The sequence below is a fragment of the Salmo salar genome, chromosome ssa19, assembly GCF_905237065.1.
Source record: "Salmo salar chromosome ssa19, Ssal_v3.1, whole genome shotgun sequence".
NCBI lineage: Eukaryota > Metazoa > Chordata > Actinopteri > Salmoniformes > Salmonidae > Salmo > Salmo salar.
The window spans coordinates 29,613,151-29,629,840 of NC_059460.1; the positions used below are offsets into that span (position 1 = coordinate 29,613,151).

The 16,690-nt window shown below is 43.2% G+C and overlaps 1 protein-coding gene across 3 annotated transcripts in view; it reads left to right on the top strand.

The window, feature by feature from the left end:
- Positions 1–16,690, top strand: part of LOC106578684 (POU domain, class 6, transcription factor 2) — a 146,668-nt gene that overhangs the window by 94,017 nt on the left and 35,961 nt on the right. For all 3 annotated transcript variants that reach the window (XM_014157779.2, XM_014157782.2, XM_014157781.2), the window contains exons 7-8: positions 1,485–1,640; positions 15,049–15,258. In XM_014157779.2, the coding sequence (XP_014013254.1) occupies positions 1,485–1,640; positions 15,049–15,258 (366 nt within the window). The remainder of the gene's footprint in view (positions 1–1,484; positions 1,641–15,048; positions 15,259–16,690) is intronic.

The window sequence follows — 16,690 nt, forward strand, 5'->3', positions numbered from 1 at the left end:
ACACCCTTTCCAACTAACTAATGCCATAGAGAAAGAGGTAGGTGAAGTGAAATTAGCTCGGTTCATTGGAAATGGTAGATTGTTGATATTTTGTGGTAGCCAGGCTCAGCATGATAAGATTCTGAAAATGAAAAAGCTTAATGGGAAGAAGATTAAAAGCCATGACCCTGGTGCTTATGTTATTTTCCCCAGTGTATTGATCCCTGTGTTTCCTGTCTCTCTGTGCCAGTTCTTCCAAGTCAACCAGCGTTTTTCCCGCTCTCCTGCTTTTTGCACTCTCCTTTTTCTAGTCCTCCCGGTTTTGACCCTTGCCTGTTTCTGGACTTTGTACCCGCCTGCCTGACCATTCTGCCTGCCTTGACCACGAGCCTGTCTGCCACTTTGTACCTCCTGGAATCTGATCTGGTTTTGACCTTTTTGCTTGTCCACGACCATTCTCTTGCCTACTCCTTTGGATTAATAAACATTGTAAGACTCCAACCATCTCCCTCCTGTGTCTGCATTTGGGTCTCGTCTTATGCCTTGATACAGAAGTATATGAAAGATATTGCACATCCACTATTCATTGAAGTTAAATCTATCCATATTGTTTTTACATGGTTATCCTTTTGTCTATGCATTTTCTATGTGCTATTAGGATTTTCAGTTGTTTCACCAGGCCTCAATTGTTTGAACATTAGCCCTTCATAACATTATTGCCCACCAGCACAAGCCAGTCGCAGCTTAAGAAGTGTTTCTATTATTTCTCTATTCTGTTGAGTAATTGGACAGTCTCCTCTGTCGGCCTGCTCTTCGATCTACTTACACAACCTAATAAGGCTCTGCTCTGCTGCACTACAACCAAATCAGCAGAGCATTTTCAGGCCTAATAAGTGGTTAGCTTGATTTATATGGGTAATCTCATGCTCCTACTTGGCTGGAGCTCCACAGGCTCTGCCCACACGGAGACCTCCTTTACAACTGCTTGGCCAGTCCACCAGTTCCAGATGAGTCCATTATAGCCGGGGTAAAGACGGTCATTTTTTAACCCTCGAGATGAGCGGTGTGGTGGCGGGGTGGTTCAGAGTGGGAGGTGTTGATGCATGGCCACCGTGGCTCCTTCTATTGTTAGAGCTAGATGGTCTTGGGCTGCCTGTCCCCTGTAGAGACGGTGCTGGACCCTGGGGGCCACAGGAAGCACTTAGACTGGTAAAATTGCCACTTATTCACCGGCCCACCCCAAGCTTTCATCTGGGCCCTGGAGCACACACCTCTAGGGCCTGGATGATGGACTATTGTACATATAGACATCACAGTACAACTGTCGTTAGGAACAAAGCATTGGCACTCTATTTTCTCAAGCTACTTCACTTTCTTCATCCTGCACTCTCTCTCCCATGTTTGTGTATGCTAACATTTCAAGAATACCAATAAACCTTATTGCTACTGATCAAATAGCATAATTTATTATATTTGACCTCTAATGGTGGATTGTGTACCTTCAGTTGAACCCTCTGGCCAGCCAGGCAGCGGTGGCGGCGGCGGCGGCGGCAGCTGCAGCAGCTATGGGCTCCATCGCCGGGTCCCAGGTCTTTGGCAACGCCCTCTCCAACCTGCAGGCTGGAGTCACGGGGCAGCTGGTCACCAATGCACAAGGACAGGTGAGTGTCCACTCATTATACCACTTATAGCACAAAAAGTGATGTATATCAGGTTTCAACTTTTCATAAGACCTGTCTGGAATGAAAACCTAGTGGAAGATCACATCCCACAATGGTGGTTACTGTTACAGTACATTTCCATGCTGTTCAGTGCTACAATAAACACTTTTCACTAACTAAATACATGCAAACAGAATTCCAAAGAATGGATGGTCTCAATATTCAGCTTTCTTATGTAGCAATGTTGTTTGGGGGTTTATTTGTTTATTTCTCAGCCCCGTGGCAGACATCCTGCCATATGTTAAGCTTTTTGGGAATAAACAAAGCCCTTCTTCCTCTTATCCGCATTTGCCGGTCACAGTAAAATGCTGACCTTGTCATATTTACAGGGTGGCTGCAGAATTGTTCCATCAGTAGCCAGTGGCTTGAACAATGACACTTGTCAGAGTGGGGCCCTATCTAATGAATCATCTTATTGCAGGTGTGCACAGCACATATTCAAGGAACATTGTATGGACAATGTGCCCTTTCATGCCAGCCAGTTATTTACCTTAACCCCTGTTTCATCCCTCTCTCTCTGCACTCCTCCCGCTATCCTGTTTATCACCAACTTAAAACCACTGCCAGACGAATGCCTTAGATGTTGGCTCTCATAGTTTTATGATAAGACAGACCTTATTCCATGTTTGTTGTGTAGGAAATCTGTAAGGCGTAAGAGTTGCCGTACAGGAGATTTTTTCTCAATATGCTCATGACTAAGCAATGCACATATTGCAGGCTACTAATAATTGTGTAAAAATGTGTTTCTCAAGAGTGTATATGTTCTTCTTCTGATAAGCTGTAGACCACACTATCTGCCTAGCTGTCTACATACCACCACAGTCCAATGCTGGCACTAAGACCGCACTCAATGAGCTGTATACCGCCATAAATAAACAGGAAAACGCTCATCCAGAGGTGGCACTCCTAGTGGCTGGAGTCTTTAATGCAGGGAAACTTAAATCTTTAATTTATCAGCATGTTAAATGTGCAACCAGAGGGGAAAAAAACTCTAGACCACCTTTACTCCACACACAGAAATGCGTACAAAGCTCTCCCTCGCCCTCCATTTGACAAATCTGACCATAATTCTATGCTCCTGATTCCAGCTTACAAGCAAAAATTAAAGCAGGAAGCACCAGTGACTTGGTCAATAAAAAAGTGGTGATGAAGCAGATGCTAAGCTACAGAACTGTTTTGCTAGCACAGACTGGAATATGTTCCGGGATTCTTCAGATGGCATTAAGTGCATCAATGACGTCGTCCCCACAGTGACTGTACATACATACCACAACCAGAAGCCATGGATTACAGGCAACATCCGCACTGAGCTAAAGGGTAGAGGAGCGGGACTCTAACCCGGAAGATTACAAGAAATCCCGCTATGCCCTCCAACGAACGATCAAACAGGCAATGCTTCAATACAGAACTAAGATCGAATCGTACTACACCGGCTCCGACGCTTGTCAGATGTGGCAGGCTTGCAAACTATTACAGACTAAAAAGAGAAGCACAGCCAAGAGCTGCCCAGTGACACGAGCCTACCAGACGAGCTAAATTACTTCTACTGTATGCTTGCTTCGAGGCAAGTAACACTGAAACATGCATGAGAGCATCAGCTGTTCCGGACGACTGTGTGATCACACTCTCCGTAGCAGATGTGAGTAAGACCTTTAAACAGGTCAACATTCACAAGGCTGCAGGGCCAGATGGATTACCAGGACGTGTACTCCGAGCATGCGCTGACCAACTGGCAAGTGTCTTCACTGACATTTTCAACCTCTCCCTGTCTGAGTCTGTAATACCAACATGTTTAAAGCAGACCACCATAGTCCCTGTGCCCAAGAACACTAAGGTAATCTGCCTAAATGACTGCCGACCCATAGCACTCACATCTGTGGCCATGAAGTGCTTTGAAAGGCTGGTCATGGCTCACATCAGCACCATTATCCCAGAAACCCAAGACCCACTCCATTTGAATACCGCACCAACAGATCCACAGATGATGCAATCTCTATTGCACTCTACACTGCCCTTTCACATCTGGACAAAAGGAACACCTATATGAGAATCGTGCCCTCAAAGCTTATCACTAAGCTAAGGACCCTGGGACTAAACACCTCCCTCTGCAACTGTGTCCTGGACTTTCTGACGGGCTGCCCCCAGGTGGTAAGGGTAGGTAACAACACATCCGCCACGCTGATCCTCAACACGGGGGCTCCTCAGGGGTACGTGCTCAGTCCCCTCCTGTTCTCCCTGTTCACTCATGACTGCATGGCCAGGCACGACTCCAACACCATCATTAAGTATGCCGATGACACAACTAGAGGTCGACCGATTATTATCTTTCAACGCCGATACCGATACTGATTATTGGAGGGCCAAAAAAGCTGATGCCGATTAATCGGCCGATTTTATAATTTATTTTTTATTTGTAATAATGACAATTACAACAATACTGAATGAACGCCTATTTTAACTTAATATAATACATAAATACTATCAATTTAGCCTCAAATAAATAATGAAACATGTTCAATTTGGTTTAAATAATGCAAAAACTAAGTGTTGGGGAAGAAAGTAAAAGTGCAATATGTGCCATGTAAAAAAGCTAACGTTTAAGTTCCTTGCTCAGAACATGAGAACATATGAAAGCTGGTGGTTCCTTTTAACATGAGTCTTCAATATTCCCAGGTAAGAAGTTTTATGTTGTATTTATTATAGGAATTCTAGGACTATTTCTCTCTATACGATTTGTATTTCATATACCTTTGACCTTTGGATGTTCTTATAGGCACTTTAGTATTGCCAGTGTAACAGTATAGCTTACGTCCCTCTCCTCGCTCCTACCTGGGCTCGAACCAGGAACACATCGACAACAGCCACCCTCGAAGCAGCGTTACCCATTTAGAGCAAGGGGAACAACCACTCCCAAGTCTCAGAGCGAGTGGCGTTTGAAACGCATTAGCGCACACCCGGCTAACTAGCTAGCCATTTCACATCGGTTACACCAGCCTAATCTTGGGAGTTGATAGGCTTGAAGTCATAAACAGCGCAATGCTTGAAGAATTGCGAAGAGCTGCTGGCAAACGCATGAAGGTGCTGTTTGAATGAATGCTCACGAGCCTGCTGCTGCCTACCATCGCTCAGTCAGACTGCTCTATCAAATATCAAATCATAGAATTAATTATAATATAATAACACACAGAAATACGAGCCTTTGGTCAGTAACATGGTCGAATCCGGAAACTATCATTTCGAAAATGAAACGTTTATTATTTCAATGAAATATGGAACCGTTCCGTATTTTATCTAACGGGTGGCATCCCTAAGTCTAAATATTCCTGTTACATTGCACAACCTTCAATGTTATGTCATAATTATGTACAATTCTGGCAAATTAATTGCGGCCTTTGTTAGGAATAAATGGACTTCACAGTTCTCAATGAGCCAGGCGGCCCAAACTGCTGTATAGAACGCAAGAGAAGTGACACAACTCCCCTAGTTATAAGAAATTCATGTTAGCAGGCAATATTAACTAAATATGCAGGTTTAAAAATATATACTTGTGTATTGATTTTAAAGAAAGGCATTGATGGTTATGGTTAGGTACATTGGTGCAACGACAGTGCTTTTTTCGCAAGTTCGCTTGTTAAATCATCACCCGTTTGTCGAAGTAGGCTGTGATTCGATGAGAAATGAACAGGCACCGCATCGATTATATGCAACGCAGGACACGTTAAATAAACTAGTAATATCATCAACCATGTGTAGTTAACTAGTGATTATGTTAAGATTGATTGTTTTTTATAAGATAAGTTTAATGCTAGCTAGCAACTTACCTTTGGTTCTTGCTGCGCTTGCGTAACAGGTAGTCAGCCTGCCACGCAGGCTCCTCATGGAGTGCAATGTAAGGCAGGTGGTTAGGGCGTTGGACTAGTAACCGGAAGGTTGCAAAAACGAATCCCCGAGGTGAAAAGGTAAAAATATGTTGTTCTGCCCCTGAACAAGGCAGTTAACCCCCGTTCCTAGGCCGTCATTGAAAATAAGAATGTGTTCTTAATCTGACTTGCCTATTTAAAACAACGTGTAAAAAAAACAATAAAATAAAAAAGATAAAAATAATAATAATTATTTACATTTAAAAATAATAATAAAATAAAAAAATAATAATAATAATAATGATAATAATAATAATAATAATAATAATAATTCGGCAAATCGGTGGCCAAAAATACCGATTACCGATTGTTATGAAAACTTGAAATCGGCCCCAATTAATCGGCCATTCCAATTAATCGGTCGACCTCTAGACACAACAGTGGTAAGCCTGATCACCAACAACGACGAGACAGCCTATAGCGAGGTGGTCAGAGACCTGACCACATGGTGCAAGGACAAAACTTCTCCCTCAACGTGATCAAGACCAAGGGGATGATTGTGGACTACAAGAAAAGGAGAACCGAGCACGCCCACATTCTCATCGATGGGGCTGTAGTGGAGGAGGTTGAGAGCGTCAAGTTCCTTGGCGTTCACATCACCAACAAACTAACATGGTCTAAACACACCAAGACAGTTGTGAAGAGTGACAGTTCATGAGACTGAAAGATTCGGCATGGGTCCTCAGATCCTCAAAAGTTTCTAGAGTTGCACCATTGAGAGCATCCTGACGGGTAGGATCACTGCCTGGTATGGCAACTGCTCGGCCTCCGACCGCAAGGCACTACAGAGGGTAGTGCATACAGCCCATTACATCACCGGGCCAAGCTTCCTGCCATCCAGGACTTCTATACCAGGCCACCCTAGTCATAGACTGTTCTCTCTGCTACCACACGGCAAGCAGTACCGGAGCAAGTCTAGGTCCAAGAGGCTTCGAAACAGCTTCTACAAAAAACTTTCTTCTGAAACTCATCAGTCTATTCTTGTTCTGAGAAATGAAGGCTATACCATGGGAGAAATTGCCAGGAAAGATCTCGTACAACGCTGGGTACTACTCCCTTCACTTAACAGCGCAAACTGTCTCTAACCAGAATAGAAAGAGGAGTGGGAGGCCCTGGTGCACAACTGAGAAACAGACGCATCACAAGTCCACACCAGTCTCAACGTCAAAAGTGAAGAGGCGACTCCAGGAGTTCCTCTGTCCACTGTCTGTTCTTTTGCTCATCTTAATCTTTTCTTTTTATTGGCCAGTCTGAGATATGGCTTTTTCTTTGCAACTCTGCCTAGAATGCCAGCATCCCGGAGTCGCCTCTTCACTGTTGACGTTGAGACTGGTGTTTTGCGGGTACTATTTAATGAAGCTGCCAGTTGAGGACTTGTGAGGCGTCTGTTTCTCAAAGTAGACACTCTAATGTACTTGTCCTCTTGCTCAGTTGTGCACCGGGGCCTCCCACTCCTCTTTCTACATAATACAAAACAAGAAACACTAACAGCACACAGACCAGAAACAGAAACAATGACGCCTGGGGAAGGAACAAAAGGGAGTGACATATATAGGGAAGGTAATCAGGGAAGTGATGGAGTCCAGGTGAGTCTAATGACACGCAGGTGCGCGTAACGATGGTGACAGGTGTGCACCATAACGAGCAGCATGGTGACCTAGAGGCCGGAGAGGGAGCATATGTGACAGAGTAGTACACAGCGTTGTACGAGATCTTCATTTTCTTGGCAATTTCTCGCATGGAATAGCCTTCATCTCTCAGAACAAGAATAGTGTCACAAGGAGTGGCCTGAGGAATCAGGAGAGGTGGAGTCAGGCGCAGGAGACAGATGATTCCGGGAATAAACTTTTAATAAATATTCTCACGGAAAAAATGACAAAAGAACGGTGTGCAGGGTGTGCTAAATAAAAGGCACCACCCTATTACAAACGATAACCAGGGACGCAGCCCAAAACAATACTTCGTAATCCCAAGAGGGAAAAACACTAATCCTCATAAACAACATACAACCCGGACAACAAACAATCCCGCACAAACCACAAACCTAACTAGCTAGCCTAAATACCCCTCCCCACTAACAACTAATACAAAACAGGTGCGTAACTAACCTAGGCCTAACTAACAGAACGTGAAACATAAATCAGTGGCAGCTAGTAGGCCGGCAACGACGACCGCCGAGCACCGCCCGGGCGAGGAGGGGCGCCACCTTCCGTAGGTGTCGTGACAAATAGACTGATGAGTTTTCAAAAGAAAGTTCTTTGTTTCTGGCCATTTTGAGCCTGTAATGGAACCCTCAAATGCTGATTCTTCAGATACTCAACTAGTCTAAAGAAGGAAAGTTTTATTGCTTCTTAATCAGAACAACAGTTTTCAGCTGTGCTAACATAATTGCAAAAGGGTTTTCTAATGATCAATTAGCCTTTTAAAATGATAAACTTGGATTAGCTAACACAACGTGCCATTGGAGTGATGGTTGCTGATAATTGGCCTCTGCCTATGTAGATATTCCATTAAAAAAAAAAAAATCTGCCGTTTCCAGCTACAGTAGTCATTTACAACAATAAAAATGTCTACACTGTATTTCTGATCATTTTGATGTTATTTTAATGGACACAAAATGTGCTTTTCTTTCAAAAACAAGGACATTTCTTAGTGACCCCAAACTTTTGAACGGAAGTGTACATATTACCTCAACTAACCTGTGCCCCCGCACATTGACTCTGTACCGGTACCCCTGTATGTAGCCTCGCTATTGTTATTTTACTGCTGCTCTTTAATTATTTGTTATTTCTTTACTTTTTTAGGTATTTTTCTTAAAACTGCCATGTTGTTTAAGGGCTTGTAAGTCAGCATTTCACTGAATACACCTGTTGTATTCGGCGCATGTGACAAATAAAATTTTATTTTATTTCTATGCGTTTGCCCACATGTAGTATATACTGTAAACAGCATGCGCGAGTGATGCTAAACACGGCTAATGAGAAAGTACGGGTTTCCCTGGTCTGGAAATGCCCAGAGCGCCGGGGACAGATCGCCATGGAGATGGATTTGATGGGATGCTCTGTGCTTTTGTAATGTCATGGCGACTGACACTGGCTGACATAATAAGGTCACAGAGACGGTCAAAGCCCTGGGTGACAGTCCTTTGCTCCCCCACCTTATTATTCAGAGCATTATTCAGTCTGAGCACTCTGAAACATGCACTACACTACTACTAACTCAGGATCCCCCCACCACACACGCACACACACGCACGCACAAACACACACACACAAGTGGATACGCGTGCACATGCACACATACCCCTCTGATACAGGAAACATTACAGAGGTTAATGCATGCCTGAGGACCAACAAACAGTGCCTCAGAAGCTGAATGCCCACCATAAAAGCAGCACTTGTGTCAGTCTGTAGAATCCCAAACAGACTTTGGTGTTTGTTTTGCTGGAAGAATGATAGAGGAACTAGAATCCCTCCAAAATGTGTGTTCTTGTTGAATATTATGTTGTGGTTTAGCTAGGTTAGGAAGCAGTCGTTTAGCTAGGTTATGCAGCATCGTAACAGCATTGTAACTGTACTAAAAGCTCAAGGAATTTGAACAAGGTATCCGAATGAAAATGCCTGTCCTGCCTTCATTTGGAGTCCTTTCTTCTGCTATAGGTATTTTAATCTGAATGAAGTATTTGTATTTTGAAGAGAGGATAACACAGTAGATGACCCTGTCATTAATGCCCACTAAATTTCTTCCTCTTAGCTTATTAGAGTAGGTTCCAGACAGGGGCCTTATTAAAAAGCATTGGATTTGATAATGTGGCTTTAACATGTGTCCACCTGATTACATTTGTCAATCTTTTTTCACTTTCCAAGGCTAGTCGATGAAGCCACTCTTCAGTCCTATCTTTTTGAATACGGCTGTGAGAAAATAGTAAAAATTAATTTGATATCAATACACAGATTGCCTTAGGAAAGCATTACACCATTTTACTTTAGTTTCCTCAGTATCTAATACAACGATTAAGGTCAAATATATTGAAAAATATCTTGAAATACAGTGAGGGAAAAAAGTATTTGATCCCCTGCTGATTTTGTACGTTTTCCCACTGACAAAGAAATGATCAGTCTATAATTTTAATGGTAGGTTTATTTGAACAGTGAGAGACAGAATAACAACAACAAAAATCTAGAAAAACGCATGTCAAAAATGTTATAAATTGATTTGCATTTTAATGAGGGAAATAAGTATTTGACCCCCTCTCAATCAGAAATATTTCTGTCTCCCAGGTGTCTTTTATACAGGTAACGAGCTGAGATTAGGAGCACACTCTTAAAGGGAGTGGTCCTAATCTCAGTTTGTTACCTGTATAAAAGACACCTGTCCACAGAAGCAATCAATCAATCAGATTCCAAACTCTCCACCATGGCCAAGACCAAAGACCACTCCAAGGATGTCAGGGACAAGATTGTAGACCTACACAAGGCTGGAATGGGCTACAAGACCATCGCCAAGCAGCTTGGTGAGAAGGTGATAACAGTTGGTGCGATTATTCGCAAATGGAAGAAACACAAATGAACTGTCAATCTCCCTCGGCCTGGGGCTCCACGCAAGATCTCACCTCATGGAGTTGCAATGATCATGAGAACGGTGAGGAATCAGCCAAGGACTACACGGGAGGATCTTGTCAATGATCTCAAGGAAACTGGGACCATAGTCACCAAGAAAACAATTGGTAACACACTACGCCATGAAGGACTGAAATCCTGCAGCGCCCGCAAGGTCCCCCTGCTCAAGAAAGCACATATACATGCCCATCTGAAGTTTGCCAATGAACATCTAAATGATTCAGAGGACAACTGGGTGAAAGTGTTGTGGTCAGATGAGACCAAAATGGAGCTCTTTGGCATCAACTCAACTCGCCGTGTTTGGAGGAGGAATGCTGCCTATGACCCCAAGAACACCATCCCCACCGTCAAACATGGAGGTGGAAACATTATGCTTTGGGGGTGTTTTTCTGCTAAGGGGACAGGACAACTTCACCGCATCAAAGGGACGATGGACGGGGCCATGTACCGTCAAATCTTGGGTGAGAACCTCCTTCCCTCAGCCAGGGCATTGAAAATGGGTCGTGGATGGGTATTCCAGCATGACAATGATCCAAAACACACGGCCAAGGCAACAAAGGAGTGGCTCAAGAAGAAGCACATTAAGGTCCTGGAGTGGCCTAGCCAGTCTCCAGACCTTAATCCCATAGAAAATATGTGGAGGGAGCTGAAGTTTCGAGTTGCCAAACGTCAGCCTTCGAAACCTTAATGACTTGGAGAAGATCTGCATAGAGCAGTGGGACAAAATCCCTCCTGAGATGTGTGCAAACCTGGTGGCCAACTACAAGAAACGTCTGACCTCTGTGATTGCCAACAAGGGTTTTGCCACCAAGTACTAAGTCATGTTTTGCTGAGGGGTCAAATACTTATTTCCCTCATTAAAATGCAAATCATTTTAACATTTTTGACATGCGTTTTTCTGGATTTTTGTTGTTGTTATTCTGTCTCTCACTGTTCAAATAAACCTACCATTAAAATTATAGACTGATCATTTCTTTGTCAGTGGGCAAACGTACAAAATCAGCAGGGGATCAAATACTTTTCCCCCTCACTGTAAGATACATTTATTGTATTATGCCTTGTTTAGGTTTAAATAAGCTAAATTATCTGCCAATGATGTTAGATCATTTAGCTTGATACAGAAAAACAAGAAAAATAATAATTTGAAGTGAATTATCACTCAATGTAAGATATTTAGGCTTGCTTAGATTTCACTTTTTGCAGTGCACAGTTAATATTGTATTTACTGAATTGTTGTGGACATACACTATATTTCCAGTTTACTATAGCATAGATACTGTAGTAAAAAACTGTAGTATACAGTATACTATAGTAATTACTGCAGTGTTTTTGCGTACTGTAGTATTTACTGAAGTGTTTTTGTGGATATTACTGTAGTATTTACTATAGTGTTTTTGTTTTACTATCTTGGATAAGGCAGTGGGAGTATTCTCCTTGAGGAAACCTACTGGACAAAATACTCAAAGAGCAAATTTTCCATAACCTGTAGGTAGGTAGGACTGAGGTCTGAATGAATAACATTTTTTACATTTAAAAAAAAACATTTTAGTCATTTAGCAGACGCTCTTATCCAGAGCGACATACAGTAGTGAATGCATACATTTCATACATTTTTTTTCTCTCCAAATAACCTGTAGAGAACAAAATATATGGTCTATACTTGGCATGTAGGTTTCTCCCTTCTCGGTCGCACAAAATGGGATATAGGGGAGGGGAATGGACAGGGTATATGCAAATGAAATACTGTAGTATAATATACTATACTAATTACTATAGTGTTTTTGCAGACTGTAGTGTTTTTGCAGAAATCACTGTAGTATTTACTGTAGTGTTTTTGCTGTCTGAGGTATGCTGTAGTATTTACTAGTGTTCTACAGTATACTACAAAATTCTATAGTAAGTACTACACATGATCGAGGGATACTACAGTGTGTAGAATATTATTCTACAGTAGACTACAGTTTACTAAGTAATTCTATTGTAAGAACTGTAGTATTCTATTGTAAACTGTAGTATTTTTTCATGTGGGATGGGGGGACTCCCAGTGCTGTTAACCCTGGTACCTGCTCTGTGTTTCCTGGTGAAACCCCCATGAGCCTAGGCTGTTGGGCCCATCCATCCTCTTCACTGAGCGTTGATAAAGGCCAGAGCCCACAGGGCTGACTGCTGTTACTAATGCACACAATGCCAGGTAGGAATACACATGCTCTGTTAACCTGCATGTGCACAACCACAGAGGGACTCCATTGAAATACAAATCAGACCTCAGTGGTAGAGGAAACATATTCTGACATTGTCATTTTAACTTTTGAACACCTGTTTTCACCTAACAGCGGGGCAAATAAAGGCAGGTAAATAATACTGTAGGTGTCTGTATATTTTGTAATATGGTAGAATATTCACACTGTGTTAGGACCACAATCAAAAGGGCTTTACATCTGACTTTGTGATCTTATAAAGCAATTAACATCCTTTATCAAATGTTTATGCTTGATGTCTTTGAGCTGTAATGAAGTAAGTCAGGAATTCCAAACGTTTCTCAACCTGGGTCTCTATCCCAACCTGGTTCTCTATTCCCAGCACGGAGATAGCAGGAGGGGAAAATGGCCAGAGATATTGTCTGGCCACCATGGCTAACACCACAGATTGCCCTGGCCTGGCTGGATAGATGAGACAGCATTTCTGTGGAAACAAGAGAAGAGCAGGATAATCTTAATGAGTTCTGCTGAGAGAAAGGAGAGAGAGAGGAGGATGCAGGTCCTGACCGTTCCTGACACACCACACTATCACGAGTGGAAAACAAATACATGAGGAAGAAAAAGACAAAGAGAAGAAAGGTAAACATGACGGATGCTGGTTGGACAAAGCTGACAATACTATTGTTTGTTAGAAGGTGCCACAACCTATGTGACTCTGTGTGTATAAAATGCCATACCTGGCTGTAGTCTGCCACCGAACGATGTATTCTCCATGGACCTCTCCATGAATCTACAGGTTTCCATCAGAATTGACATGTTTTACATAATCAGTGTCACAATCAACTGCCTTGAGAAACGCCTTCTGAGCACTGCCATAGATCATCCAAGAGGTCTGAGGGAGAGAAGGAGATGTGGTGGTAGCGGTGCATCCGGGGAAAGAGCTAAGCTGTCAGTTCCCTGCCTGTGTTATTACGCTTATCACTTATAGAATAACCACTTAATCCAACGAGGATGAATAATTGAGTGGAACAAGTCCTCCGCCACAGAGGCACGCGAAGCCAGATGTCGAGACACATGAGCGTCAGGCGGCGCAATAAAATATGCTAAGTGGCAAGAGAGCAGAGCATTACATGGGGAATCAGCGGAGGCGACACAGAGCCCGGAGAGAGAGATAAATTATCTGACGCTTAACACGAAGCAACGTAAGCAAATGAGCCGTGGAGGGATGAATTACAGATTGCCGGCCTACCTTTCTACCACTGATCCTTCCCCATTATGTCAAACAGAGAGGGGGAGAGGAGAGAGAGGCATGGCAGGGAGAATCAGATTAGCACTGGAAGCAGTAGTGAGATGCTGGACTACAGTATGGGGGGACCTGTTTGCATCTCGCTGTGAAATTATATATAGTGGCAGGTGCATGTGTAATAATTGTATCTCTGACCTACAGTATATATATATATATATGATTATTTTGGTGATTTATACACAATGCTTGAATTAGGCAGCATGAGCTACCAAAAAGTTAATTGTGCTTGTGTCCATTTATTTCGGTAAAAATCTTTTGCCTTTGTTTTCTACTATAACAAAATACAACAATGCTACCCCAAATCTTCCAGCCAGGTCCAAATGACAAGTTTTGTAAAATAATTGCAAGCCCAACCATGTTCACTCTCCTCTGGCATAATTAGGCTGCATGCTGTGGTCCTGTCAGTGGAGAGAACAGGCAGAGAGACTGAAACTCTGAAGCTGTCTGTCCAGGACCAGTCCACAGATTACATTAACCTTCATCATTGTGAAGAGGCGCTAAGTCCCCCCCTAAAGCGCTACTCTTGGCCGCACTCTGGCAGCTCTGAGAGCTAAAACGCTGCGGTGACACTCTGCCGCCCCCTTTGATCTGCACTTCCTGATTACAGCCATGGAGGAGAGAAGAGGAAAGCTGGGGAGGGGGGGATGAGAGGAGGAGAGGGGAGGAGGGGATGAAGCACCCCAGGGACCCTGGGAGCTGAATTGGACATTTGGGGTGTGTGTGTGTGTGTGTGTTGGTGTGCATGCAAGCGCACTTGTGTGTGTATGTTGAAGGGGGGGGGTCTCTCAGTATTAGCAACCCCCCTTAACAGAAACCGACAAATACACATATACACACATGAATCTTACACACACGCCCCTCTCCTGGCCTGGTGATGGATAATACAGGCAGTGGTCTGCACCAGCACACACACACAGGTACTCAGAGCTGACCTTTGCAGTGTGCTCCCAGCAGTGGGCTCTGCCTTCACTTGGTTTGGCCTATAAAACCTCCTCTATGACAGATGATCAGATAATCTATCTGTGCGTTCCCTCACACACATGAACTCAACCATCAAGTGCTTGGGCTTTGATACTGCCATTCCAAACGTTTGTGCGTCCACTGATATACATGTATTGTCATACGCAATACACAAGTATTTGATGTGGGAGTTCATATAGAATCTGAAAGGCGCTCTATACTTCTGTGCAGTAGATCATAAGTACAACAGTTGTAACGATGTTCGCCCTCCTACCCTTATCCATGTACTGTAGATCAATGGAATGACCCATCTGATTTCTTCTCCTCTCACCCCTCCTTTTTCAGATAATTGGAACGATCCCACTGATGCCCAACTCTGGCGGGCCCTCGAGCCAATCAGGGGGCGGAAACCCTGCGCTGCAGGTCCAGCCAATTACACCTCAGCTTCTGACCAACACCCAGGGCCAGATCATCGCCACGGTGATCGGCAATCAGATCCTGCCTGTCATCAACACCCAGGGAATCACGCTGTCACCAATCAAGCCTGGACAGCAGGTAACCACACACATGTACTGTATAGTACACACACACACACACACACGAGTCACATCACATACAAGACACATGAAGATATATTCCTACTCACAGAAAATGCCAATTGAGTACATTCGAAGACCAAAAATCTGTGTAGATATAGCTTTTTTCTGTTTTCTCGTGAGAAACAAAACTAGTCAAGTCTGATGTTTTTTCAGCTATCACGTCTTCTCATCTTCTGTCTAAACACAACTTGAGAAGATTTCCTTCTCATAAACATAACTCCCAACTGTAGCATTTCATTGCTCCCAGTGTTTGGAAGTGGTTGCTTTCGATTAAACTAGTCTCTTGACTAGGGCAGTAAAGATTACAGAAGTGTGACAGAAAGAAAGAGTGATATATCAAAATTTGTCAGGCCTTTGAAAATATACTCTTTTCTTAGGAGCTAATAAGCAGCACGAGGGTGCATCCTCACAAAGGTGTGTGTTTGTGTGTGTGTAAAGCACCTGTCAGGGACCTCTCAAACTCCCTCTCTGGCAGTCTGCAGAGCCCCTGCAGAGCCAAACGAAAAACAACGCTTTTCATCACCCCACTTAAAACTCAAACACTACCTCACCCTGTTTTTTTTCTCTCACTACCCGCTCTATTTCTCTCTCTCATCCTCCCCACCTATTCGTGACCTTATCTGTGTCCTGAGCATGTCGTAATTCTCCTTAATCACACATTTAAAAGGAGAATTGTGTGTCTCTAGCTAGCGTAACAAGACAACACCAGACCGAACCTCTAAAAGAGGCTCTCCTAGAACATGCACAGAAGAACATGAGTTCTATGGCGCTGTATGTTTGACAGTGAGCTCAACCCCCACCTAGTGCTGAATTGTTATGTACAATGTAAATGTTCTTCCTTCTTTTGGACTTCTAAATGCATAGTAGGCGTCAGAGGCACACTTACCAAATAAAACAAAAGAAATGTCAAAGCTTTAAGACTACCTACTATGGACCAGGCTTGAAACATGCTATGTAAACGGCTAGGGCAGTAGGTGTGACTTCACGGAACACCAGATCACACTCACGAATGAATAAATGCATTTGTAATAATGTTTATGTGTTTTGGTCCTCACTTCAAAGCCACGCGCGTAGACAACGACTGTTCCACGGGTATAATTTACGGTTGTCAGCTCCGGCAGTGCCGAATATTTCAAGTGAAGCTAGATAATTCTCTCTGCCTGTCAGCCGTCTTGACAGTATGTGCATCGCTGTTGACATCCACCACCATTCCAAACAAACACATGCCGATGGGAAAATAATTAATAGCGAGAGAGAGAGTATTGAGAAAGCCAACCTAGTTTACGGAGGAGACAGCTTTCACTTTAGAGTGAAGACGTACGTATCAGCTTGATCTTGTAAGAGCAATTCATTTGCGCAACAAACATGAAAATACATAGTTTTCTTAC